The sequence below is a fragment of the Apodemus sylvaticus genome, chromosome 3 (assembly GCF_947179515.1).
Source record: "Apodemus sylvaticus chromosome 3, mApoSyl1.1, whole genome shotgun sequence".
Taxonomy (NCBI): Eukaryota; Metazoa; Chordata; class Mammalia; order Rodentia; family Muridae; genus Apodemus; species Apodemus sylvaticus.
Genome location: NC_067474.1, coordinates 130,191,072 through 130,216,315, shown reverse-complemented (window position 1 = coordinate 130,216,315; position 25,244 = coordinate 130,191,072). Strand labels below are relative to the sequence as shown.

At 45.2% G+C, this 25,244-nt stretch overlaps 1 protein-coding gene across 5 annotated transcripts in view; it reads left to right on the top strand.

Annotated features, from left to right (window-relative positions):
• The window catches only part of Mast2 (microtubule associated serine/threonine kinase 2), a 135,797-nt gene extending 111,103 nt beyond the window's left edge, over window positions 1-24,694 (top strand). For 2 of the 5 annotated variants that reach the window (XM_052177061.1, XM_052177059.1), the window contains 23 exons: window positions 696-774; window positions 5,933-6,087; window positions 7,702-7,777; window positions 8,809-9,018; window positions 11,367-11,468; window positions 13,213-13,345; window positions 14,113-14,174; window positions 14,621-14,706; window positions 15,132-15,340; window positions 16,232-16,370; window positions 17,377-17,509; window positions 18,536-18,701; window positions 19,217-19,318; window positions 19,554-19,676; window positions 19,817-19,926; window positions 20,226-20,380; window positions 20,592-20,866; window positions 20,960-21,157; window positions 21,417-21,643; window positions 21,833-21,955; window positions 22,396-22,532; window positions 22,617-22,810; window positions 23,122-24,694. In XM_052177061.1, the coding sequence (XP_052033021.1) occupies window positions 696-774; window positions 5,933-6,087; window positions 7,702-7,777; window positions 8,809-9,018; window positions 11,367-11,468; window positions 13,213-13,345; window positions 14,113-14,174; window positions 14,621-14,706; window positions 15,132-15,340; window positions 16,232-16,370; window positions 17,377-17,509; window positions 18,536-18,701; window positions 19,217-19,318; window positions 19,554-19,676; window positions 19,817-19,926; window positions 20,226-20,380; window positions 20,592-20,866; window positions 20,960-21,157; window positions 21,417-21,643; window positions 21,833-21,955; window positions 22,396-22,532; window positions 22,617-22,810; window positions 23,122-24,641 (4,714 nt within the window). In that variant the 3' untranslated portion in view covers window positions 24,642-24,694. Of the gene's footprint in view, window positions 1-695; window positions 775-5,932; window positions 6,088-7,701; window positions 7,778-8,808; window positions 9,019-11,366; window positions 11,469-13,212; window positions 13,346-14,112; window positions 14,175-14,620; window positions 14,707-15,131; window positions 15,341-16,231; window positions 16,371-17,376; window positions 17,510-18,535; window positions 18,702-19,216; window positions 19,319-19,553; window positions 19,677-19,816; window positions 19,927-20,225; window positions 20,381-20,591; window positions 20,867-20,959; window positions 21,158-21,416; window positions 21,644-21,832; window positions 21,956-22,395; window positions 22,533-22,616; window positions 22,811-23,118 lie in introns of all 5 variants that reach the window. The other 3 variants (XM_052177060.1, XM_052177058.1, XM_052177062.1) reach the window with 2 other exon arrangements.
• Window positions 24,695-25,244: the final 550 nt, after the last annotated feature.

Sequence of the window (25,244 nt, the reverse complement as noted above, 5' to 3'; positions counted from 1 at the left end):
CCATAGGCCAGTGGATTGACAGAAAAAAGTAGACACTGTCTGAGTCTGAAGTGAATATAAGTCTATAGAAAATAGTAACAGGCTCCTTGGGATTTATTAGGACACATAAGTTGGCTTCAAGAATATTTGTCAAAGAACAGCAATAACCTTCTGAAAGAATATTGAACTAACTTGTCTGTTTATGACTTTGGAGAAGGCTTTCTGCTGTTTTCAGAAGTATTCCCCTAAAACACAATACAGAACCACAGTTCTTTGCTTTTCTGTCCTGAAGGAAGGTTAAAAGCAAGTTTTTGAACTGAAGTTTTTATAACATGGACTCATAATTATTTGTCTGGGTGATGGGATATGCCAAAAAGTATTCCTCTTTATGTTGTTTACATTGATCAGGTATATGCATGTGACACATTCATGTCACAGAGCATAAATGGAGGTCAGAGAACAGTCCACAAGCCTGTTCTCTGTTTCAGGTAGCTATCTCTGAAATAAAAATCACACAGTAGAGGGTGTGAGAACTCATGCTAGACAGACACTGTCTTGTGTTGTGAGACAGTGAATTAACTGCCTGAAAGTATTAATGGACATAAACAGGCAGGCCCTGAAGCTCAAGAGTGTGACCCTATAGGAATTTCATAATATTCATTCATTCTCTCTCTCTCTCTCTCTCTCTCTCTCTCTCTCTCTCTCTCTCAATGTAGGACTGATGGACGGCGCTGGTCTTTGGCCTCATTGCCTTCTTCAGGCTATGGAACCAACACTCCTAGCTCCACAGTCTCTGTAAGTAGCCAGAGCTGTAACCTTATGTGGTGGTTTGAATAGGGAATGGCACAAGTAGAAGGTGTGGCCTTGCTGGAATGTGTCACTAGGGTTAGGCTTTGTGGTCTCAATAGCTCAAGCTGGGTCTAGTGGCTCAGTCTTCCTTCTGCTGCCTGAGGATCAAGTTATGCAACTCTAAGCTCCTTCTCCAGCACTATGTGTAACTGCAGTGCCATGCTCCCGCCAGGACGATAATGGGCTAAACTTTTGAACTGTAGCCAGCCCAAGTTGAATGTTTTCCTTTACCAGTTTTGTCCTGTTCATGGTGTCTCTTGACAGCACTAGAAATCCCAACTAAGACACCATATTTTCTTTATTTTGGAAGTATTTTCTTAATTGTTCTCCATACAGTCCTGCAATTTCTTCCAAACTCAATGAGTTTTTTTTTGAGGATAAGAGAGGATTTTTTTTTCTTTTCTTTTCTTTTCTTTTCTTTCTTTCTTTCTTTTTTGAGGGGAAAAGGCTTGGTTACCTTTCATTGCCATAATAATAAGGCCTTCAGAAGGATTAGCCAGTGCTCCCCCTAGTTCTTCCTGGCGAACTCAAAAGAGCTTTCTCTGCCAGTGAGATGAGATGAGGGGGCGGGGAGCCTCCCAAGCATGGTCCCCTGCCTTCTTGAATCTTATTTCTAGGATCCCAATAGAGAGTTTTATCACTTTTCCTGTGTTCCAAAGGCTCGGTAGCCTTCCTCATTATTAAAACCTGCCAAAAAAGAAGAGTAGTAATTTGTTACTTGTTATGTCAACAAAAGGGTGGGCCTTTCTCTAAAATGTGTGTTTTAGGGAAAGTTTCAGTTTTTGCACGGTGTATCAGTCTGATACACTGATTGTGAGTATGTATGATTAATTCTGAAATGCTTTGATCCTCTGAATGGAGCACCGAAGCTGGAATGATAAAGCTGACGGCCAAGGCCCAAGTGACAGATCTGTAAAGCATGAGCGTGCTGAGCCAGCCACCCCACATCTTCTCAGTCCTCAGGCCTCGCTGCTGGCTTTAGCTAGAGACATGAATCACAAGCGAGAAACGTACTTTAGTTCTTCCATTGGCCTATCAGTCACTGTTAGTCCAGAGGTCTTATTGGTCCTTGGCAGTCAAGCTTAAGGTTTTTCCCTAATAAACATACCCTTTCCCATAATTCTTTACTCAAACAAGTGTTATTTTGTAAACACTAAAGAAGAGTCATATTTATGTGTCTTCCTGTGTCTATGTATATAACACATAAGTATTACCACACAGCCAATTTTAATAGACTCATCCTACATACTTTCCCTACCCACACATTGAGACAGCTCACCATGTATTATTCTAGGCTGGCCTCAAAAGTTTTAGCCTCCAAAGTACTGCAATTACAACATACCACTACATGCAGCTATTAAATAAAATACTGTAAAATATCAGTTCTGCATGCTGTAATTGCCCACTGGCTTCATATTAGCCTCAGTTGAGTGAATATTCTATTTGCAGCTGAGATACAAATCAATAAGAACCCTACGAAAACCACACTAGCTGTTTTCAACTCTGTTAATTGGGAGCTAGAGAGATGGTCAGGCACTCACTACTCTTGCAGAGGATTTTTATTCAGTTTTCAGAACCAACATGGCAGTGTACAGCTGCCTGTAATTCCAACTCCAGGGGCTCCAACACCCTCTTCTGACCTTTGTGAACTCATGAACACATGTGTTACATATATATACACACACACACAAATATGCTCACACAGTCACACATGTAAAATAATTTTTATGATTTGATTTTTAATTTATTTTTTATTATTCAACACAATATATATTTTTTGACCAATCGTAAAAATGGTGAACATGTTATTAAATAAACATAAAAAGATAGTTTTTGTTTGTTTGTTTCTTTTGTTTTTAGTAGAGCTGAAAATCTTGGCTCTTACTGTGGTACAAACTCAAGAACAATTTTTAGACATTAGAGTTCATTGTAATAAGGCTGTACTTCAATGTCCCTCCCATCACCAAAGGATTTCACCTCCATAGTAGCTAAGCTAAGAGTTGACAGTTCTGCTGCGCCAAGGAATGAATGAGTTAATAGTCACAATTATTTGGATACAGGTTTCCTGCTATGATCAAAGCTATTTGACTTGAGTGATTGTCATTCTCAGTCTACAGGGAACAGGTTACATTCATTTAAGAAATGGTGTGTGTCTTAAGATGGTCTGTCCATGAAGTCATTCATCATCTGTTTCAATGAACAATGGTTCTGCTTGGAGAATGGCACAGACTTTAGGTGAGGGTAAAATTCTGGTTCATTGGCTGTGATGCTTTTGAAAAGCATTCATCTCAGGAAAAGAGTGACTTATAAGGTCATCTTCTTCAAAGTTCATACAGTAATTATAAATATCAAGCAAAACATTTGCTCTCACACTTTGTTGTTCTCTTACAAGTTACCTCCCAAATTAATTGTTTATGTTTCTTTTGGCTGTATAAATAATTTTGAAATATATAAGCTGTTTTAAAAACCATAATTTACTGTAAAAACATCAAATAAACAATCCTGCTAATAGACTGAGATAGGAGAAGCATGATTTCAAGATGATTATATAGTACACAGCAAGACACTGTCATGTACAAACAAGTAGAAAGTGTGTATGGATTCATGTACAAGTAGAAAGTGTGTATGGATTCTACAATATTGGACCTATTTCTCCAATTTCCAAATTAGAGAGACCACTGGGTGACAGACAACCTATTTCTAATTCCTCATATTTTTGAGTTTCAATCGATTAGGATATGTTGGTAATATTAATTTTCATATTAAAAGATATTAAGGAAAAATGATTGTTAATTCCTGTATTTTTGTTGTTAGAGGCAGAATTATGTTTGTGTGGCTATCTTCTTTTGAGTTTGTTGAAAGATTACCTTCTTGCTTTTTCTAGTAGTTTCCCTCCTTGTGTTGGTGTTTTCCATCTATTATTCTTTATAGGTCTGGATTTGTGGAAAGAGAATGTATAAATTTGGTTTTGTCATGGAATATTTTGTTTTCTCCATCTATGGTAATTGAGAATTTTGCTGGGTATAGTAGCCTGGGCTGGCATTTGTGTTCTCTGTATGACATCTGCCCAGAATCTTCTAGCTTTCATAGTCTCTGGTGAGAAGTCTGGTGTAATTCTGATAGGTCTGCCTTTATATGTTACTTGGCCTTTTCCCCTTTCTTTTCTGGTCCAGTCTATTTAGAGTTCTGTAGGCTTCTTGTATGTTCATGGGCATCTCTTTTCTTTAGGTTAGGGAAGTTTTCTTCTATAATTTTATTGAAGATATTTACTGGCCCTTTAAGTTGGTAATCTTTGCTCTCTATACATGTTATCCTTAAGTTTGGTCTTCTCATTATGTCCTGGATTTCCTGAATATTTTTGGTTAGGAGCTTTTTTGCCTTTTACATTTATTTGACTGTTGTGTCAGTGTTTTCTATGGTGTCTTCTGCACCTGAGATTCTCTCTTCTATCTCTTGTATTCTGTTGCTGACGCTTGCATCTATGACTCCTGATCTCTTTCCTAGCTTTTCTATCTCCAGAGTTGTCTCCCTTTGTGATTTCTTTATTGTTTCTACTTCCATTTTTGATCCTGGATGGTGTTTTCAATTCCTTCACCTGTTTGGTTATGTTTTCCTGTAATTCATTATGGGATTTTTGTTTCCTCTTTAAGGGCTTCTACCTATTTACCTGTGTTCTCCTTTATTTCTTTTATTACCTTCTTAAGGTCCTCTATCATCACCATGAAAAATTATTTTAGATTCGAATCTTGCTTTTCCAGTGTGATTGTGTATCCAAGACTTGCTATGGTGGGAGAATTGGGTTCTGATGATGGCAAGTAACCTTGGTTATGTTTTTGTGCTTGCTTCCCACCATCTGGTTATCTCTAGTGCTACCTGCCTTCACTATATCTGACTGGAGCCTGTCCTTCCTGTGATCCTGATTGTGTCAGAACTCCTCAGAGTCAAGCTGTCTCTGGGATCTTGTGATTCTGGGATCCTGTGATCCTCAGATCCTGGGTGTGTCCAAGCTCCTAGGAGTGAGTCAAGCTTCCTCTTGAAGGTCCTGATGTGACCAAGATCCTGGGATTCTGGCATCCTGGGCCTGTTAAAGCACCTGGGAGTGGAGCTTCCTCTGGGTGATGTGGGACTGGCTGTGGAGTTTGTGCCCAAACTCCTGAGTCTGCTCAGGGCACCGGCCCAGCCAGGAAGGAACCTGTGCCACTGATCGGGTGGGGATCCTGGGTCCCTGGATCCCGCTGGTCCCAGTTACTCCTGTTGTTGGGACAGATCCTCCTCACCTTCATGCATTATAACATAAGACAGGCTTGTACTATTTACTATTGGGCCAGACCCAATAGTAAATAGTAAATTCTCACTGGATGATCCTACAACAATGGTTCCCTTTCTTGAGCTCTAATACTAAATAGATTTAGATGATTAAACCCCAAGGCCTTGATTGATTGGTATGTGAAAGCTGAGCCAGTGGTGTCTAACTTCCCTGCTCTTTGAGACAGTCTTGCCAAGTAAAGGAAGAACTCTGGAGTGCTGGGATTTTGTGGTTTGCCACAGAGTGACTACATCTGTGAGATTATCACTATAGCATTAGCTTGCTCTCTTATATTGTCTGCTGTAAGTGGTGGGCCCTGTTGAGAACTTGAGATTGTTTTTCAAAACCAGGTCTGATGTTTAAGTGTAGATCTAAAAACAGTTACCTTTCCTGCTGGACTTTCTTGTCTTGTAGTGAGTGTCCCTGACTTTCCACCATCATCTTCCTAACCTCAGCAAAACTGTTTCTTCTCTGTGTAACAAAACTAAAAGACATTGCTGAGGTAGCACTCTCAGGGTTAAGAAACTAAAGCAAGGGGATGCACTTGATCATACCTAGAATATTTATGGAATAGAAGTCATAGTTGATTGCTATTCCGACTAACTAGAAGCTTTATTGAGTGAAGGCAAAGGATTTGTGTAGAAGAATCTGCTTTTTACTCACCCAGCTTGTTATATGGTTGCTAAGGTTTGAACTCTGGACATTGTGAGGGTATCACAAGCACTCTTAACCAATAAACTGTTTCTCCAGATCCTTTGCATATGTCTTTAATGCTGGTGAGTTTTGTTTCTTTTCTAGTCATCGTGTTCCTCACAAGAAAAGCTTCATCAGTTACCTTTCCAGCCGACGGCTGATGAACTACACTTTCTGACGAAGCATTTTAGCACAGAGAATGCACCAGATGAAGAGGGACGTCAGTCCCCAGCCATGCGGCCCCGTTCCCGCAGCCTCAGGTAAGGAATGCTCTACCTGCTGCCCTAGAGCCATGCGACCCAGCTTGTTTGCGTGGCACAGGCTCAGCACCTATGTTCTGCAGAGCCAAGATGCTAAATGCTGTAGGTTGTGCAGTCAACTCATTTCTGTCACAACTGTGTCACTTTACTATTGTAACACAGTTAACTTTCTTGGGAAACTTCCTTAGAATCTTTATTCACACAAATGATCCACAAACCATAATTTGCTGACTCCTCCTCAAAAACAACCAACACTCAAGAGTACAGTAACACTCAACCATTTCGGCCTCAAGTGCAAAGTGGCTGGCTCTTTTTTCCCTCCAGACTCCTGTCAGTAAAGGAGAATCATGGTATTATCAGTTCTGAAAATGAGCATGGCTTTAATGCCTAAGTCAGCTTTCCTTGGGTTCCTGGAAAGCAATGAATTAGCTAAAGTACAGGTTGGAATTCCAGAGGGCTGTACCTCCCAGGAAGAATCCCTCAAGGAATGTTGGCAAGGAGTCTTTGGACAGGTCTCAAAGACATGATTGGGATTCACAGATAGATGAAAATGTAACTGGGACTTCACAGTGAAGGATGAGGAATGCAGCAAGAGTGCGGATCCCAGGCAGTTTCTTGATTTCATAAAGGAGCACCAAAACCATGGTGGTCTCACAATTCTTGTGGACCATAGGTACCTTTTAAGTCAATTGAGATTGTAGGAACTTTAAAGGAAGTCCCTAAACAAATCAAGACCAAAGCTCAGTTCTAAGTCTAAGCTGGTAGTTGAGGTCTTGTGTTTGGGTTCTAAACCCGGGATTCAGCTGTGTGACTCAAGATTTCAAATGTTTAAGGAGATATGGTCACAGTGTTCTCAATGAAAAGATACAGTTTACTATGAAAAATAACAAAAAGACTGAAAAGTTACTATCAATTTCCAGTTCAAACCTAGCCTTAGAGCTCACTGTGGCTTTTGTGCCCTCTGGGTGACAGTCACGGGAGCTCATTGACTGTGACTTGTTCTAGAAAGGAAAATAGGCCAAGTAGTGGTGGTACATGCCTTTAATCTCAGCATTTGGGATTAAAGACACTGGCCGATTTCTGTGTTCGAGGCCAACCTGGTCTACAGAGTGAGTTCCAGGACAGCCAGGGCTACACAGAGAAACCCTATCTCGAAAAACCAAAGAAAAAAAAGAAAGAAATGAAAATAATTATATATTCAGTCTTTCTTTGGTTCCTTGTTTGATTTGATTCCTAGGGGACATTGGGGTAGACTACCTTTCACTAATCAAAGCTATAAGAACAGGGGATCGTTTTTTGGGAGTGGTTATCCTAGGGAAGCCAGCAGTAGATTGACTGGCAAGTAGATCCCCTCTTCTCAGCCATGCCAGACTGCTGTGTGAAAGCTACACTTCTTGCCGCAAGGTAGCTTATTTTAACATTGCACCATTTTAAAACTATACACAAATATTCTAGGACCTCTAAGAATAAAGAAAGCCTGAAACTTGGCTTTCATGAACATAGGAATGTGTGTGATTCTAAAGAGAATTGGGCTCAGGGGCTCCAAGGATGGCCATATTTCTCCTTGAATTTTCCATGGCACTAAAATAACATGATTCTTTTTTTCTTATTCAGTCCTGGACGGTCCCCAGTTTCCTTTGACAGTGAAATAATAATGATGAATCATGTGTACAAAGAAAGATTCCCCAAGGTAAGGATTTGTTTTAAAGAAGAAAATAATATCCCAGTATGACCCATAACCATGCCAATACGACTCCAGAGTGAAGGGGTCAAGTGCAGAGGCAACCAAAAAAACATCTAGAGGATCTAGAGGGGCAGGAAGAAAGCAGCAAAGGTCTTTACTTGCAGACCTTCTGAGGGTTGGTTGTTCCTACAGAAAGCAATCAGGGTTCTCTAGAGTAACAGAACTTACAGGATGAATTATATGTGTGTGTGTGTGTGTGTGTGTGTGTATACATACATACATACACACACATACAAACATACATAAATGATATTTCCTTTTTTTTTTAATTTCTTTTATTTATATTAGTACACTTGTTGCTAACTTCAGACACACCAGAAGAGGGCATTGAATCCCATTACAGATGGTTGTAAGCAGAACTGTGGTTGCTGGGACCTCTAGAAGAGCAGTCAATACTCTTAACTGCTGAACCATCTCTCCAGCCCCTAGAAATGGTATTTATTAGAATGACTTACAGGGCTGTGGCCCAGCTAATCCAATAATGGCTATGATCAGAAAGTCCAAAATTCAAGTAGTTGTTCAGTCTGTGAAGCTGGATGTTTTAGCTAGTCTTCAATATACACCAGAATCCCAAAGAAGTAGGCTCTAGTGACAGTGAAGGAGTAGATTTGCTATAAAGGACAAGAACAAGCAGGCAAAATGAGATGTCTTTTATCTAGCATTCTAGCAGAAGGTATGGCCCGTATTAGAGGTAGGTCTTCCCACCTCAAAAGATCTGGATTAAAGATGTGTCTTCCTACCTCAGAGATCCAGTTTAGAAGTAGATCTTCCCACTTCAAATGATTTAATTAAGCAAAATTTCTCACAGGTGTGCTAGCCATTTTGGGGTTTAATTAATGAGATCCCTTCACACCTTCAGTCATTAGCTTTCCCAGTGTCACATTAGGAAGTTAGGCAGGCAGAGATCCCATCCTTTAGAATTTGCTGCAGCTAAGCTGAGACTGAAAGGGAATTATTTACTTTTCTTTTATTCTCAGGCCACTGCACAAATGGAAGAGCGACTAGCTGAATTCATTTCCTGTAACACTCCAGATAGTGTATTGCCCTTGGCAGATGGAGCACTAAGCTTTATTCATCATCAGGTGATTGAGATGGCCCGAGACTGCCTGGACAAATCTCGGAGTGGCCTCATTACATCACACTATTTCTATGAACTTCAAGAGAATTTGGAAAAGCTTCTGCAAGATGTAAGTGTCTTGAATGTAATGAAACTTCCACAAGGTAATCTTAGGAATTAGCAGTGAACTCACTCTTCCCAGCTGCTGAGCACTACCAGGTCTCCATATCAGTGTTGAGGAGTTTCCATATTTGTGCTGATGATCTGATATCCTTTCTACAGCCTCTCCTTCACTAAGAGAAGCCTGCTTGGTTTCAGAGGAACTCAGTTTTGTGAATGGTTTTCTAAAGCCAGAGCTGTATATTACTCTGAGACTCCAACACGGGTAGTGTTCAGTTCCAGCATTGGTGTTATGGATATGGGTATTTGACTTTTTACCAAAAGCAAAAAGGTGCATAGAGGTTCACCAGACGTGATGGCCCATAACTTGAATCCTAGCTCTTGGGCAAGTAAGGCAAATCCCAGTGAACCCATCTGGTCTATATAGTGAATGCCAAGCCAGTGTGGGCTATATGTAGTGAGACCCTATTTCAAAACAAACAAAATAATAATAATAATAATAATAATAATGGTGGTGGTGGTGGTGGTGGTGGTGGTGGTGGTGGTGGTGGTGGTGGTGGATATATGGACTATCTTTTACTGAAAATCATTTATTTAAGCACAGCTTCCTAACCTCAACCCAGGTCAAGCAAGCCTATAGGGCTTATCCTATGAGTGTGTCTGTCCATTAACTGATACTTCATTAACAAACTTGAAAATGTGATTCTCTTCAGTGTAAAAAGTCTCTAGGAGGAAGTGAAATGATGACTTAACTGTTAAAAGCACTGGTTGGTTTTCCAGAAGACCTGGGTTCAACTTCTCGCATCCACATAGTGGTTCACAACAGTCTATAAATAAATATTACATCTCTGAGAAGGCTGGAGAGATGATTTGCTGATTGAGAGCATGTACTGCTTTTGTTGTTTGGTTCCCAGCAACCACGACTGCCTATAACTCCAGCTCCAGCTTATCTGACACCCTCTTCTGGCCTCAGCAAGCACCTACATTCATGCCCACATTCAAACCTATGCACATAAATAAAGAGAAAGAAAACTTTAAGTCTCTGAGAAACAAAAGACATAATAATCCAGAGATAGCAGAAGCCAAACCTTTTACTAAATCCTTAAGCACTGCCTTCCTCAGCCTCTCCTTCACTTTGCTGTCTGTCAGCCTCTCAGGTCAGGTGAACAGAAGCTTCTCCTTCAGTTGATACCATTAACACATTTGAAAAAAGAGCACCTGTTTCTCCAAGGTGCTTCATGCCACGAAAGTAGTCAAGCACCCCTGTCTCCTCTAGAGTCCTCTCAGGAGTAGTATTAATGGAACTGGGGGACCAGAGCTAACGTTCAAACAAGGGCTTTAGTGTGGGTCTAGAAAGAGCAGGAATTTCAGGAAGCAGTTGATCTCAAGAGAGATGATTCAGACTGATCATGATTATTGCTTTCAAATACTAGAAGACTGGCAGATCAGTCTCTATACCCATGAAGATATAATTCAGTAGGCGGTATTTACAGTGAGAAAGGCTTCTTTAAATATGTTTTAAAAAAAAAGTAATTTTATCAATAAAAAGTCTGATTTCAAAATGGATACTTAATTAGGAATGTTATATAAGAGCAACTTAAGAATGCCAAATTCCTAAGAAAATGAGCTGTTTATTTCTGCTCAAACATGAAGTTCTGGAGTTGGTAAGATGAGCCCATTAGGTAAAGGAACTGTTGTCAGGCCTGGTGACCTAACCCTGATTCCCCAGACCTACACAATAGAGAGAGAACCTGACTTGCACACCATGGCGTGAGCATGTTCACATGTACACAGAATGAATAAATAAAAATGTATTCACCTAGTTTTTATAAGGCTCTAGTGATTGTTGGTATTAGGGGGTGGAGATTTCTAACCAAGAAATACAACATGACTGAATATGGTGGCACACACCTAATAATCCTAGAACTTGGGAGACTGCCTAAGGCTTGCCTAAAGTACATAGTAAGACTTTTTAAAGGAGAGGAAATGTCAGGGGCTAAGGAGATGGGTTGTCAACAGAGTGGCTACCACATAAGCATGGGGACCTAAGTCTGGGTTTCCAGTTCCCATGTAATGAACCAGATGTGGCAAACATGTCTACGGAAGGGAGGGGACCCCTGGAGGTCACTGGCTAGCCTCTATAGCCAATCATGAATGACAGGTGCAGTGGGAAACCCTGCCCTAAACAATGTGTGAAACTGGCCCTACTGGAATGGGCGCAGGAGAGATATTCCTGGGCTGTTAACTCTTCAACATATACCTCCAAGTTTCTGTCTGTAGTCATCTCTGTACAGTCTGTTCCTTTTTAGCCCAACCACTTTAAGATAATTATTTAAGCAACCTTTCCCTTCTGTGTAGGCTCATGAACGCTCAGAAAGCTCAGATGTAGCCTTTGTGATACAGTTGGTAAAAAAGTTGATGATCATCATTGCCCGCCCTGCTCGTCTCCTGGAATGCCTGGTGAGTCAGCATAGAAGGTTAGATGTGCCGGTAGATTAGCGCATGTGGAGGATGTAGCTTGCCAAAGGCAGGCAGAACAATTAATATTTCTGTTGATAAATTGTTTGTCTAAATAGAATTTGCAAGCTCTTGGGGAACTGGTTGTAATAAATATTAGTCTGACTTAGTCCCAGGCTAGTCAGCCCCTGCCCAAGTTATGGGAACCTTGGTTAAAGAGCATAGGAGGAGCCTGGGCCAGTTGAGTTTGCATGAGTCCTTCATCTAGTCTTTCAGTTATACATCACTAAACACGCACCTCATCATGTTGGACCCTCAGGGTCCTAATCTTAAAAGCTTCCTGTGTCATATACAAATATAGGGCATGCCAGATGCGTGGATGGGGATCATAGTATGAGAAGATCACTGATCAGTACAGGGTGCAGTGGGAACCTGGTGAAGAAATCTTTTCCATTCTTGCAATGAACATGAGTGAAAGGCCTTTGCAGAGCATGGAGTTTATTCGGTGACTTGGAGGTTGAGTGCAAATTGGCTAGTGCGGGCCATGAACACAGTAGTGTACTGGAAAAGGTCGTGAGGAGAGCTGCATGGAGAGCAGGAGGCTGTTTGGAGCTGCCAGTTTTGTTATTTGAAACAAGATCTCAGGTAATCTCAGCTGGCCTCAGATTCAGTATGTAGCTGAGGCTGGCTTTGAACTCCTGATCCTCCTATCCCTACCTTCCAAGTACTAGGATTATAAGCATGTATCCTCACCTAGCTTCTTAAATAATTGACATAAATGCATATCTCTGAAGTATGCAGTCCATTGAGTTCTAACAGATACTAAAATATAACTGTATAATCCCTGCCATGGTTAAAATAATGTTTCTCCTCAAAAGGGTCTCTGTCCCCTTTGTGCCAGTCCTCTCCTCCTTCCTCCCAGACAACTCTTGTCTGCCTTTGCTATTGCTACATTACCCTTTGTACTGATGCAGTGGGTTCTGCCTTCTTCCGCTCCATACAATTCTGGGTTTTAAATTTATACATCAGTACATTTCTTTCTTAGTAAATATGCCATCAAACTTATGCTTACCTAGCATGTATGAGGCCCTAAATTAATTTAATTCCAACCACTACAGAAAGGAAGGAGGGAATGGAGAGAGAGGAGAAGAAGGAAGCAGAAAGGAGGAGAAGGATGATGCAGGAAGAAGAAGAGGAGGAAGAAAAGAGAGGGGGACAGGGGGAGAAGACTGCTTTGGTTCAACATGGGTGCTGGATTGAACGAGTGCCAGATGAACCGGGGAATCAGTACAGGGACCTTAAAGCATTTGTAAGAAGGGCAGGCAACGTAGTAGGAACAAAGATATGAGGTGGATGTTCTAATAGCTGAAGACTGAGGAGGAGGAGGAGGCGGAGGAGGAGGAGGAAGTGTGGTGATTAAGTATATGCCAGCAGTGCTCAAGAATGATCACCTGAACATACCTGACAGTACCACCTGGCTGAAAGAATCTGACTTGGAAACAGGTGAATAGGCTAAACTGTCTTGAAGCCAAAACCTCTTCTCCTTATTACTAGGACATCTTCTGGAGGTGAGCTATAAACCGGCTTTGTTCCATGATCTATAAATCATATTTCTGGATGTTTAGGGCCAGGGTATACCATCACAGAACTTTGAATTCTTTCCCTCTCATATGTGCTTTAATGCCAAGAAAGGCAACAGCACTTGTGTGCATCTCTCTCCACTGACCATCTCTTTTCTCTGGCACAGGAGTTTGACCCTGAAGAATTTTACCACCTGTTAGAAGCAGCTGAGGGTCATGCCAAAGAGGGACATGGAATTAAATGTGACATTCCCCGGTACATTGTTAGCCAGCTGGGCCTCACACGGGATCCCTTAGAGGGTGAGCATGCTGCTTAGTGGCTATAGAGAAGAGACTTAGCCTAATCATGGACGTGAGGTCTCAGGAGCACAGCGACCCCCTGTGGTCTCTACTGTCACAGTCTTTCCTTTGGAATCCGCACTCACATTTCCCTGTTCTCCCTCCTAGCCAGGCTAGCGTTGGTCCCGGAGAGGTTGGATTTAGAGCCTCAGATCAAACAGAGTCAGTAAGGAAGGACCATAACCACATTTATAAGAAATGATCACTCTTCGGCATCCTTCCCTCTCCTACTGGCCGCCTTACAAGCCGTCCTGTTTGGGCTTGTTTAGTTCTGCTGCAGAGTTTAGCTTTATTCATCTGGAGTTCATGTTGACCCCTGCAAGAACTTGTCTTACTTGTCTTGCTCTGTAGTTATTCCGTTCCTGTTTGTTTGCTTCTCTGACCCAGTAAGTAAAATAGTCTTGGTCTGAAGAATGAGTACTAGAAGCATCCCTTAGCCCTGTTATCCAGAAAATACCACGAGTTTGAGAGAAGCTTTTCTAGACGATGCCAGACCTTATAAATGGTATTAAACATCTAGAAATAATAAAGTCACAGCACTTGGCTTATTTCCCTGTCTGAAACCTGTGCCTTACTAAGGATAGAGCCACCGGGCTAGGTTTAAATTTCAGGTTTATACAGGAAGTATTAATACCTAGCCCACATGTACCTGTTGTATGATATTAGAATACTGCCAAAATGCCTACCACTGCTATGCCATTTTCTCTGATATCCTTGCATGTTTCTAGAAATGGCCCAGTTGAGCAGCTATGACAGTCCTGATACTCCGGAAACAGATGATTCAGTTGAGGTAAAGATCCTGAGTTCCTGCCTCAATCTTGGAGACAGCTCTGTGAAACCCTATAAGTTTGCTTTAAAAGAACATTTGGGTGCTAGAGCTTGGTAGTTAAGAGTACTGCTACTCTGCCAGAGGACGTGGGTTCAATTTCTAGCACCCACATTAGTGACTCAAAACCAGCTGGAGCTCTAATTCCAGGACATCCAGCACCCTCCTCTCAACTCCATGGGCACCAGTCACACATGTATACATGTGGGCAAATACATACATAAAATAATATTAAATGTCTTTGAAGGGGGTCATCTAAAGGGATGGGGAGCTGGTACTGCCAACAGTAAGAAGTGCGGTTCTTGGGAAAGAATAGGCAGGCCTGGTACTATGACTGTACAGCCTCCCCAAGCATATGTTCTCGGAAAACCATACCTGCTTCCTTCCTCTTCCTTTTCCTTGTCTTCTAGGGTCGTGGGGCTTCTCAGCCGTCTACAAAGGCCCCCTCTGAAGAGGACTTTGAAACCATTAAGCTCATCAGCAATGGCGCCTATGGGTAAAGGCCTGGGGTCAGATTGGGACCAGGAATGGAGCAGCCAGTCCTTGGTCTCTTCCTTCTGAAGTTGTGTAATTCCCAATCCCCGGGGCAAAAGATACCCTAAAGTAGACCTGCTCCCTCCTTGAATTTCCCCTGGAGTGTCAAGAGGTCAGTTTCTTCTGGCATCTAAACATTGATTCTTTGCCCAGGCAAGATTTCCACCTGTCTTGGTAGCATTCTTTGAGTTCTAGAAATACTGAGGTGGCTCCTCAGAACCTGGCCTGCCAGGAAAGTAAAAGAGTTAATTAGCACAGTAGCAGGCACACCCCAAGAACTTTGTTGTGTGTTGTGTATGAGATGATGAGGTAGCTTGGGGTTATGGAATATACAGTTGAGGTGCTGAGAGTCTCTGGAGGCTGGACTGGGCTGGCTGTCTTTCCCAGGGCCGTCTTTCTGGTGCGGCACAAGTCTACTCGGCAGCGCTTTGCTATGAAGAAGATCAATAAGCAAAACCTAATACTACGGAACCAAATCCAGCAAGCATTTGTGGAACGCGACATCCTGACCTTCGCTGAAAACCCCTTTGTCGTCAGCATGTTCTGCTCCTTTGAGACCAAGCGTCACTTATGCATGGTGATGGAATACGTTGAAGGTACTGGGGGGAAAGGTAGCTGTGTAGAAGTCAAAGTGCAGTCTGAGACTTAAGCCTGAATAGGGACCAGTGTCTTTGTAGTGAAGTTTCAGGCTCCAGTGTCTTTGTCATCGATTTCTATGAAGGAACTCTGAGACTGCTGGCCACAGTGCGCTCACAGCTCCAAGGTGAGAACAGTGTCTCTCCGTGCAGGCACTCTTGACACGGGTGTGGCCACCACCATCTGCAGTCTTCCCTAACGCCAGAGGCATGCTCATACAGGAGCAGAACTTTTAGTTAGTAGCCACAAAAGCCTATTGTGGGGCTCTGAGAAGATTGCAACTGGCTGATGACTTGTGAAGGGGCCACCCCCAAACCAGTCAGATATTCTCAAAATAGACTAGAACAGCATTAGTCAGAGCTCTGCAGAGGGCAGCAGCTATGTAGTGGCTGTCCCTCTGACCCCTCACAGCTCCAAACATATTTTCCCTAAGACTTAAAGTTAAACCTAAACAAAGCCATGCTTTTACCTCATTGGGTATTTACTGGAAAAAAGGAGGTGAAATAAACAAGTATTTAGCAGATGCAGTCTTTGAATACAGTATTCCCATCCTAAAAACTTAGTCTTATCCCAGCAAGTAATGATGAATGTTTAAAGGCCTGAATTCCTTCCTTGCAACTCCTAAATAAATGATAGTCTTGAAAGCCACTGACATATTAATTTCCTGCTTCCTATTGCCCTATTACCTGTCTCCACCCATGCTAGTAGCAGAATGGCTGGAATTCCAGGCTCCAGCATCAGACTGTTCTGTGAGGCCATTTCCTTAGGTTCTACAAAAGCCTAAGAACTGGCTGGACCAAGGCCCTGGATCATGATAGTTTTTTCTCATGGTAGCCTGGTTTTTTTTATAGGGGGAGACTGTGCCACTCTGCTCAAGAACATTGGGGCCCTACCTGTGGACATGGTACGTCTGTACTTTGCAGAAACTGTGCTGGCTTTGGAATACTTACACAACTACGGCATCGTGCACCGTGACCTCAAGCCTGACAAGTATGCCCACTGTCTATTTCTATTGTAGGACTTCTCTTTAAGTGTCTTGATAAGTGGGACAAATGCATGTTTGCATCATCTTAGAAGGGCTACTAGGAAGCAGAAGAAACCAAGCAGAACAAAAGAATCAGCACATCTAATAGTGACTATAGAAAATTAGCTTTAAAATGCAGACCTATGTCAGATGGCCATTCATGCTTGTTAACTCTGAGTCAGTCTTTTAATTAAAGTTTTGAGCCTCAATTTTTTCTTTCCTGAAATGAAAACAGTGCATTTGCTCTGTTGAGTATTCTAGAAATACGCTCTCCCCTCCCCTTCCTTCTTTGGTGCTGTTTATCAAGAGTAAGCAAGGTCTTATGCGTGCTAGGGAAGTACTCTTCCACTGAAATACAGCCTCAGTTCAAGAACAGTTTGGATACAATCACAGGACTTCTTGCTCAGATGATGAGCCAGGTAGGAAACCTGACCTTGGGATAGTTTGAGTTTGTGGCCCAGGCAGCTAGACAGATAGAGCCCATTAAGGGAATCAGGATCAGAGATAGTAATTTGAGAATCACTAGGATAGAGGGGAAGCAGGGTAAAGCCCTTAGCATCAAATAGAATAGCCCAGGCGGAGTATGTAAAGAAGACTCTGATTTCTGGTTTCTCCCTACAAAGACCCTTGGAGGGCATGAGAAAAGATTTGTCCAATTTTCCTTCTCTGAGATGAATGTTTTAAGTCCCTCAGCTCAGGTCAGGACCATTAGTGACACTAGCAGCTGCTCTAGGATGCTTCTCTCAGCCCTGGAGCAAGCCTCGTCCTCGTCAGGTGTAGAATGCAGGTGGGACAACACAAAGATAGAGTTGCAAGGGGGCTAAGATGGTATTCAACATGCCAGGGCTGCTGCTTCACGGCTGTCTATGCGCTCACCACTTGTGTCCCTTGGTACCATACAGAAGCTCAGACTAAATCAGCACTAAGGGACAACTGTGAATTACTCCATGATTTTATTTCTATGTCTCACAGCCTTCTGATTACATCCATGGGGCACATCAAACTCACTGACTTTGGACTTTCTAAAATTGGCCTCATGAGTTTGACAACCAACTTGTATGAAGGCCATATTGAAAAGGATGCCCGGGAGTTCCTAGACAAGCAGGTAAGGCAGCCTGGGAAGAACCTTGGGGGTTGAAATCCAGGCCTTGTAGTTTCTTGCTTAATCTGTACCCGAATATTAACATAGTAACTCCATGTTTTTGCCTTTAGTTCCAGGGAAGCACTGAAATAGGTAGCATGTTTAGAAAACAGGATAAGGGCTGCAAAGATGGCTCAGTGGTTAAGAGCACTGACTGCTTTTTTAGAGGTCCCAAGTTCAATTCCCAGCAACCATGTGGTGGCTCACAACCATCTGTAATGGGATCTGACGCCACCTTTTGGTGTGTCTGAAGACAGCTACAGCGTACTCATATACATAAAAGAAATAATTTTGGTTTTTTTTTTTTTTTTTTTTTTTTTTGAGACAAGGTTTCTCTGTGTAGCCCTGGCTGTCCTGGAACTCACACTGTAGACCAGGCTGGCCTCGAACTCAGAAATCCACCCGCCTCTGCCTCCCGAGTACTGGGATTAAAGGCATGCGCCACCACTGCCCGGCTAAATAAATAATTCTTTAAAAAACAAAACAGGATGAGCCGTGAGAAAAAGGAGATAAAATTTTCCCTGAGGTTTGGATGAAATAGGCATTTAACTGCTGCTAGCTCCGTGTGAGATCAGCCTGAGGTCCAGTTCTCTGAGGCTGTTCTTGTTGGAACACAGCTCCACATTGACACTGGACACTTGGCCATGTTTTGGAGAGCAGCCCCTAGATGTTCTCTTACTTGATATTTCAGATTGTGATGTCCATAGGTTACTGGTAAGTTGTGTTCTGGGAGGAGGAGCCAACTCTAAGACCAGATCTAGAAGTGGCTAAAGCGCTGGGTTTGGTCTAGAATTGGATGTTTTAGTTTGTTAGGAAATACAGAAACCCTCCTACCAAGAGCTTTAACTCTGGTTCCCAGAGATTATTGTTGTTATTTATTAGTAAGGTAAGCTGCTGCTTCCTTCTGAGAGTTTTCGACTCCAGCAGTAGGAACGGCATGCCGGCAAGCTGCCTCAGGACTCTGAGCCAGCCTGGCTTCTCTGTACTCAGGTGTGCGGGACCCCGGAGTATATAGCCCCTGAAGTGATCCTGCGTCAGGGCTATGGGAAGCCGGTGGACTGGTGGGCCATGGGCGTCATCCTGTATGAGTTCCTGGTGGGCTGTGTCCCTTTCTTCGGAGACACTCCGGAAGAGCTCTTTGGGCAAGTGATCAGTGGTAGGTACTGTCTGCCACTTGGGTGGTGTAGGTCGGGCTGACTGCACCCAGCTGGGAGGTTCTGAATGAGTGTGTGTTCCTGGTAGGCTTGCTTCTTTGTGTGTGTGTGTGTGTGTGTGTGTGTGTGTGTGTGTGTGTGTGTGTGTAAGCGCAGGCACTTGCAGTGCATGAGCACATATCTATTGTGTCCTACTGGGGCTTTGTGTGTTCATGTCATTCTTGTGTCGATGTGTTACATATGTGAATGAATCCTGTGTGTAGAATAAAATGGCAGGTGAGCTAGAACTTCAGGAGTGGGAATCCCTGTTCACAGTTCCCACACTGGATCAAATAGCAGGCACTGGAGGGACTATGAGACTACCCTAGGAATGGGGGAACCTATAGGACTTTAAGAACTGGGGTCCCAGACAAAGGCTCTCAGCCAGACTCTCCCCCTCCTTATACTATTGTCTTTTGCATCTCCCAGTTCTACCCACAAGTTTTCCTTTCTTTCTCACTCATGCATGATACTTCAGATGAGATTGTGTGGCCTGAGGGTGATGATGCACTTCCCCCAGATGCCCAAGACCTCACTTCCAAACTGCTTCACCAGAACCCACTGGAAAGACTGGGCACAAGTAAGTTGGGCCTTTCTCCTGTCTCTCACCTAAGGGGACAGAGAGGCTACATCTCTGTACCCTAAAGCTCAGTGTACCTCTTGATCCTGAAGCTCCCCTATTCCTTTAGGCAGAGAAGGAAGAGTGCTTGAACTGAGACTTCCCAGGCTTGCCTTCTCATATTGTAGCTTCTCACACGACTGATGTCCCACATTGCATGCAGCTAAGCTTGTGCTCCTGTCCACTCTGTCTGCAGGTAGTGCCTATGAAGTGAAGCAACACCCGTTCTTCATGGGTCTGGACTGGACAGGACTTCTTCGCCAGAAGGCTGAATTTATACCTCAGCTGGAGTCAGAGGATGACACCAGCTACTTTGATAGTAAGACCACTGGTGGGTTGAGGTGGAGCATGGACAGGAAGTGCCCAGAACTGCTATGCGTCCCTGCTCAGGGTCCTGCTGGTGCCACCAGGATGGCAGCATCAATGGCGCTGAAGTTAATTGAACTGTATTTGGTCCAGCCCGTTCAGAACGATACCACCATGTGGACTCTGAGGACGAGGAGGAAGTGAGTGAGGATGGCTGCCTTGAGATCCGCCAGTTCTCTTCCTGCTCTCCACGGTTCAGCAAGGTGTGACTGAGGAAGCCTGTGCTGATGGGAACTGAGGGAGAGAACCTGTCACGGGCACACCCAGGGCAGGCTCTGAAATCTTGATAGGGCCTCTTCCAGAAAAGGAGAGGAAAGGGCTAGGGCAACACACAGCAGGAGCTTCTAGAATCACCCAGTCCCTGCCAGGACCGGGTCAGCAGAGCTGTTAGGTATGCAACTCGAATGGAGTGGGGCAAAAGGACAGGTTCCCTCAAACACGCAGACCCCAAGAAGACACTCTGCTCCCGGCCACTGATTGCATGTGTCTCCCGTGTCCACAGGTTTACAGTAGCATGGAGCGGCTTTCCCTGCTGGAGGAACGCCGGACCCCGCCCCCAACCAAGCGCAGCCTGAGTGAGGAGAAGGACGATCACTCAGATGGCATGGCGGGACTGAAGGGCCGAGATCGCAGCTGGGTGATTGGGTCCCCTGAGATGTAAGCACCCGGGGCTCACAAGGGTGGATCCCTCAGTTGTCACATCATGGGGGAAATTCAGATGCCAGAGGAGAAGGGTGTTGCTAGTTAAATAACATTCTCCAGGAGAGTCTAGTAAAAATGTCTGAAAAAGTCTGGAACTAATTGTGCTTCTAAGGTAGTCTCCATAGAGGCAGGAAAGGGAGACCACCTGTGCCCTCTGCCTTCACAGATTACGGAAGCGGTTATCTGTGTCTGAGTCATCCCACACAGAGAGTGATTCCAGTCCTCCAATGACAGTGCGACACCGTTGTTCAGGCCTCCCAGATGTGCCTCATGGCCCTGAGGAGACCAGTAGCACCCCTCGGAAGCAACAACAGGAAGGTATATGGGTCCTCACACCCCCATCTGGAGAGGGGCCATCTAGGCCTGTTCCTGAGCGACCATTGGAGAGGCAGCTGAGGCTGGATGAGGAGCCTCCTGGCCAGAGCAGTCGGCCTTGCCCAGGTGCGGCCCGAGGTGCTGAAGGCATAGGCTGGGATATAGCCCAGGGAGAGGCTTAGCTGCATCACAGCCCTCACTGTTCCCTTGGGCCCACAGCCATGGAGACGCGCGGCCGTGGGACCCCACAGCTGCCAGCTGAGGAGGCTGCAGCCAAAGCCATCAGTGACCTAGCTGTGCGTAGGGCCCGTCACCGCCTGCTCTCTGGGGACTCTATAGAGAAGCGCACCACTCGCCCTGTCAACAAAGTCATCAAGTCAGCCTCAGCTACGGCCCTTTCCCTCCTCATTCCTTCAGGTAAGGCCAACAGGGAACGAAGGTCACTCCCAGAAGGACACGGGAGGCTGGGGTCTGCAGGCACATGTGTAAAGCAGGTAAGTGTTGCAGAGACCGCCTCCTTTCCATGAAGACAGAGGTCTCTGAGGACCAGTGTTGCTGTTGAGGATGACTGCATGGGCAGCACAGAGCAGGGTTGCAGTGAACTGGGAGTGGGTCAGGATCAACCGCTTGGACCAGCTGGGATCTGATCACTAAGTCCTGGTCTCTGCTTCTCCAGAACACCATGGCTGCTCACCACTGGCCAGCCCCATGTCCCCACATTCCCAGTCATCCGATCCATCATCCAGGGATTCTTCCCCAAGTCGGGACTTCTTGCCAGCCCTTGGCAGCTCCAGGCCTCCCATCACCATCTACCGAGCTGGCAAGAAGTATGGCTTCACCCTACGAGCCATTCGTGTCTACATGGGCGACTCTGATGTCTACACTGTGCACCACATGGTGTGGGTACGTCCAGCCAGGCAGAGGAGTTGTCCTCTAGCTATATACTCCCACCTTCCCCTTACCAGAGCCTGTCTACCCTTTCTTTGGTCACTACTCACATAACTCACCGAAACCAGAGAGGGGTGGTGGTCAAGGGTCACAACAGCAGCAGAACCAGGCTCCAAATTAAAGACTCTTCTCTTCCTGAGGCAGCATGTGGAGGATGGTGGTCCAGCCAGCGAAGCAGGGCTCCGTCAGGGTGACCTCATCACCCATGTCAATGGTGAGCCCGTGCATGGGTTAGTCCATACGGAAGTGGTGGAGCTGGTTCTGAAGGTTAGTGCTGGAAATGCCTGTGGTGTGTGACTGGGCCTAGACTTGTGGACCTGGACTTGCCATAAAGGGAGTGAGAGGACCAGACACACACATGTAGCACTGAGGATAGATACAGGGACACGGCAAGACTTGAATGTGCGATACAGCAGATGTTTCTCCATATGGTCATTAACCTTTGCCAAATCCCAGACCCTTCTAAACTACAAGTAAGACTGATGTCAGGACAGGAGAGGTACTGCAGTCTTCCCGTTCCTAAACTACTCTGGAGTGCCACTTGAAACCATTTTCTATCCTGTGAGGGAGAACAGCACTTGTTTAGTTTACAGGTTGGTGTGGAAGAGCAAAAGCTGATGTCGTGATGCAGGGAAGAGTAAGGGTAAGAGGAGAAAATTGCCCCTGCCCCATCTAAAGGCTCCTGCTTTTTCTGCTTGGCGTCATAGAGTGGAAACAAGGTATCAATTTCAACAACTCCCTTAGAGAACACTTCCATCAAAGTGGGGCCAGCTCGGAAAGGCAGCTATAAAGCCAAGATGGCCCGAAGGAGCAAACGGAACCGGGCTAAGGATGGGCAAGAAAGGTGAGACAGACTTGGTCCAGAGGTCTACCCTGAGATGCCCACCTTTGATCAGGCCTAGAGTATGCTGTCCCCTTATCTCTACAGCCGAAAAAGAAGCTCCCTATTCCGGAAAATCACGAAGCAGGCCTCCTTGCTCCACACCAGCCGCAGCCTTTCTTCCCTTAACCGTTCCTTGTCATCAGGGGAGAGCGGTCCAGGCTCTCCCACACACAGCCACAGCCTCTCTCCCCGATCTCCTCCTCAGGGCTACCGGGTAGCCCCAGATGCTGTGCACTCAGGTACAGGGGTTCCCCTGCAGAGCAGAAACCATCTCTTAAGAAACTGGAATGAGCTTGAGCCATCTACTTCCCATAGGCCCAACTCTAAATCTCCTTGAGCATAACCTTGAAGATCCAGAAGTCTGGAGAGGAGTTGATGGGTGGGGCAGTGGGGGAGGTGAGCGGACTGCAGTCAGCAGTTAGTGTAACGTGAACAACAGTCCTAGGGCATTCTAGAGCTAAGTCTGTCTTGCTCCTCAGTCACTTCTAATAGCTAACACTGATGTGTTGTTTTCTGTTTGTCCGTCCACCCATGCAACTATCCAAAGTAGGAGGGAATTCCTCGCAGAGCAGCTCTCCCAGTTCCAGTGTGCCCAGTTCTCCTGCTGGCTCTGGACATACTCGGCCCAGCTCCCTTCATGGCCTGGCACCCAAGCTCCAACGCCAGTACCGCTCACCACGGCGCAAGTCAGCAGGCAGCATCCCGCTGTCACCATTGGCCCACACCCCTTCTCCACCAGCAGCAGCGGCTTCGCCTCAGCGTTCCCCATCACCCCTGTCTGGCCATGGACCTCAGTCCTTTCCCACCAAACTTCACTCGTCTCCTCCACTAGGTAGGCAACTCTCACGGCCAAAGAGTGCAGAGCCACCCCGCTCTCCACTACTTAAGAGGGTGCAGTCTGCTGAGAAGCTAGCGGCTGCACTGGCAGCTGCTGAGAAGAAGTTACCACCTTCCCGCAAGCATAGTCTTGACCTACCCCACAGTGAGCTAAAGAAGGAACTGACACCCAGAGAAGCCAGCCCTCTGGAGGTAGTTGGAACCAGAAGTGTGCTATCCGGGAAAGGGCCGCTTCCAGGAAAGGGGGTACTGCAGCCTGCACCTTCACGGGCCCTTGGGACCCTAAGGCAGGATCGAGCTGAACGCCGGGAGTCACTGCAAAAACAAGAAGCTATTCGGGAAGTAGACTCCTCAGAAGATGACACTGATGAGGAGCGTGAGAACAGCCAGGCCACACAGGAGCCAAGACTATCCCCCTACCCAGAAGCAAGCCAGAATCTACCCCCTAAAGGCTCAGGAGAGAGTAGGGAAGAAGATACTTTCTTGCACAGGGATCTAAAGCACCAGGGCCCTGTACTCTCAGGTCTATTGACAGGGGTCATACTAGGTTCTCCCCGAACAGAAGTTCCTGGGCTCTCCCAGAGGAAGATCTGGAGGCCACAGGCCTTTGAGGAAGCTAGCAGCTCTTTACAAGCCCCTAGCCTGAGTCGGTCTGGACCCACAAGCCCCAACCCCTCTGAAGGCTGCTGGAGGGTCCAGCACCCCCACACACAGGCACCAGCTGCACTTTGTCCCAGCTCTTCAGAACTTCATCCTACCAGTTGTTCTGCTGCCACCTCCACCTCTGGAAAGCCAGGGACGTGGTCCTGGAAATTCCTTATTGAGGGTCCAGACAGAGCATCCACAAACAAGAAGATAACAAGGACAGGTGAACCAGCTAACTCCCAAGATTTGGAAACCACAGTTCCAACTCTTCCTAAGAACCTGTCTCCTAAGGAGGAGAAGCCACAGCCACCAAGTGTCCCTGGGCTGACCCATCCGCTTCTTGAGGTCCCCAGCCAGAACTGGCCGTGGGAGTCTGAGTGTAAACAAATGGAGAAAGAGGAACCATCCCGGTGCATCACCGAAGTGCCTGATTCCTCAGGCGACAGGAGGCAGGACATTCCATGCAGAGCCCACCCCCTGAGCCCAGAAACCCGGCCCAGCCTGCTCTGGAAAAGCCAAGAACTTGGGGGTCAGCAAGAGCGTCACGACGTAGCACTGAAATCAGATGAGCTTTTAAAGCAAACATAGCAGCTGTCTGCTTTCCTTGCACTCCCCTGTGTAATACACCCTCCTAGAAACCATCTCAGCCTTTGTTTGCTTCTTTCCATTAGTCATTATCCACAAGACTCTAGGTCTGGGGCCTTTTGCTGCTGGTATTATAATGACTTAAATTTCGAGTCTCGGGAAAAGAGCCTAATGCGCTGCATTTCTCAAAGAAATATCTGAACTTAGGCATTAGTAGGTGCTGGATAGTAAGTTTTCTGGGTAGAAGTGTAGGGAGTAGCTCAGGAAAGAGAAGCCATAATATAGGATACACAGTATACCTTCTGTGTTCAAAGAACCAAAAAGAACTCAAAGTGGAAGTAGGTCTGGCAGTTTAAGAACAGACTGTAGCTTACCATCCTTCTGAGTAGCCATAAATGTACAAAAGGAGCAAGCAGGGGCAGCCCAGAGACTGTGGGTAATGGAGCACTAAATGAGGACTTGTGGCCATTAATATTCCTGCTTGCTAGGTTAAGGAAATAAGCTTTGGGCAGAGCTGGCATTAGAATTTTGGCATCTGACTCTAAAACTTTTAAGTTATCTAACTTTGTGTCTTAGCCAGTAAGAAAAAGTACAAGGAGGTATGAT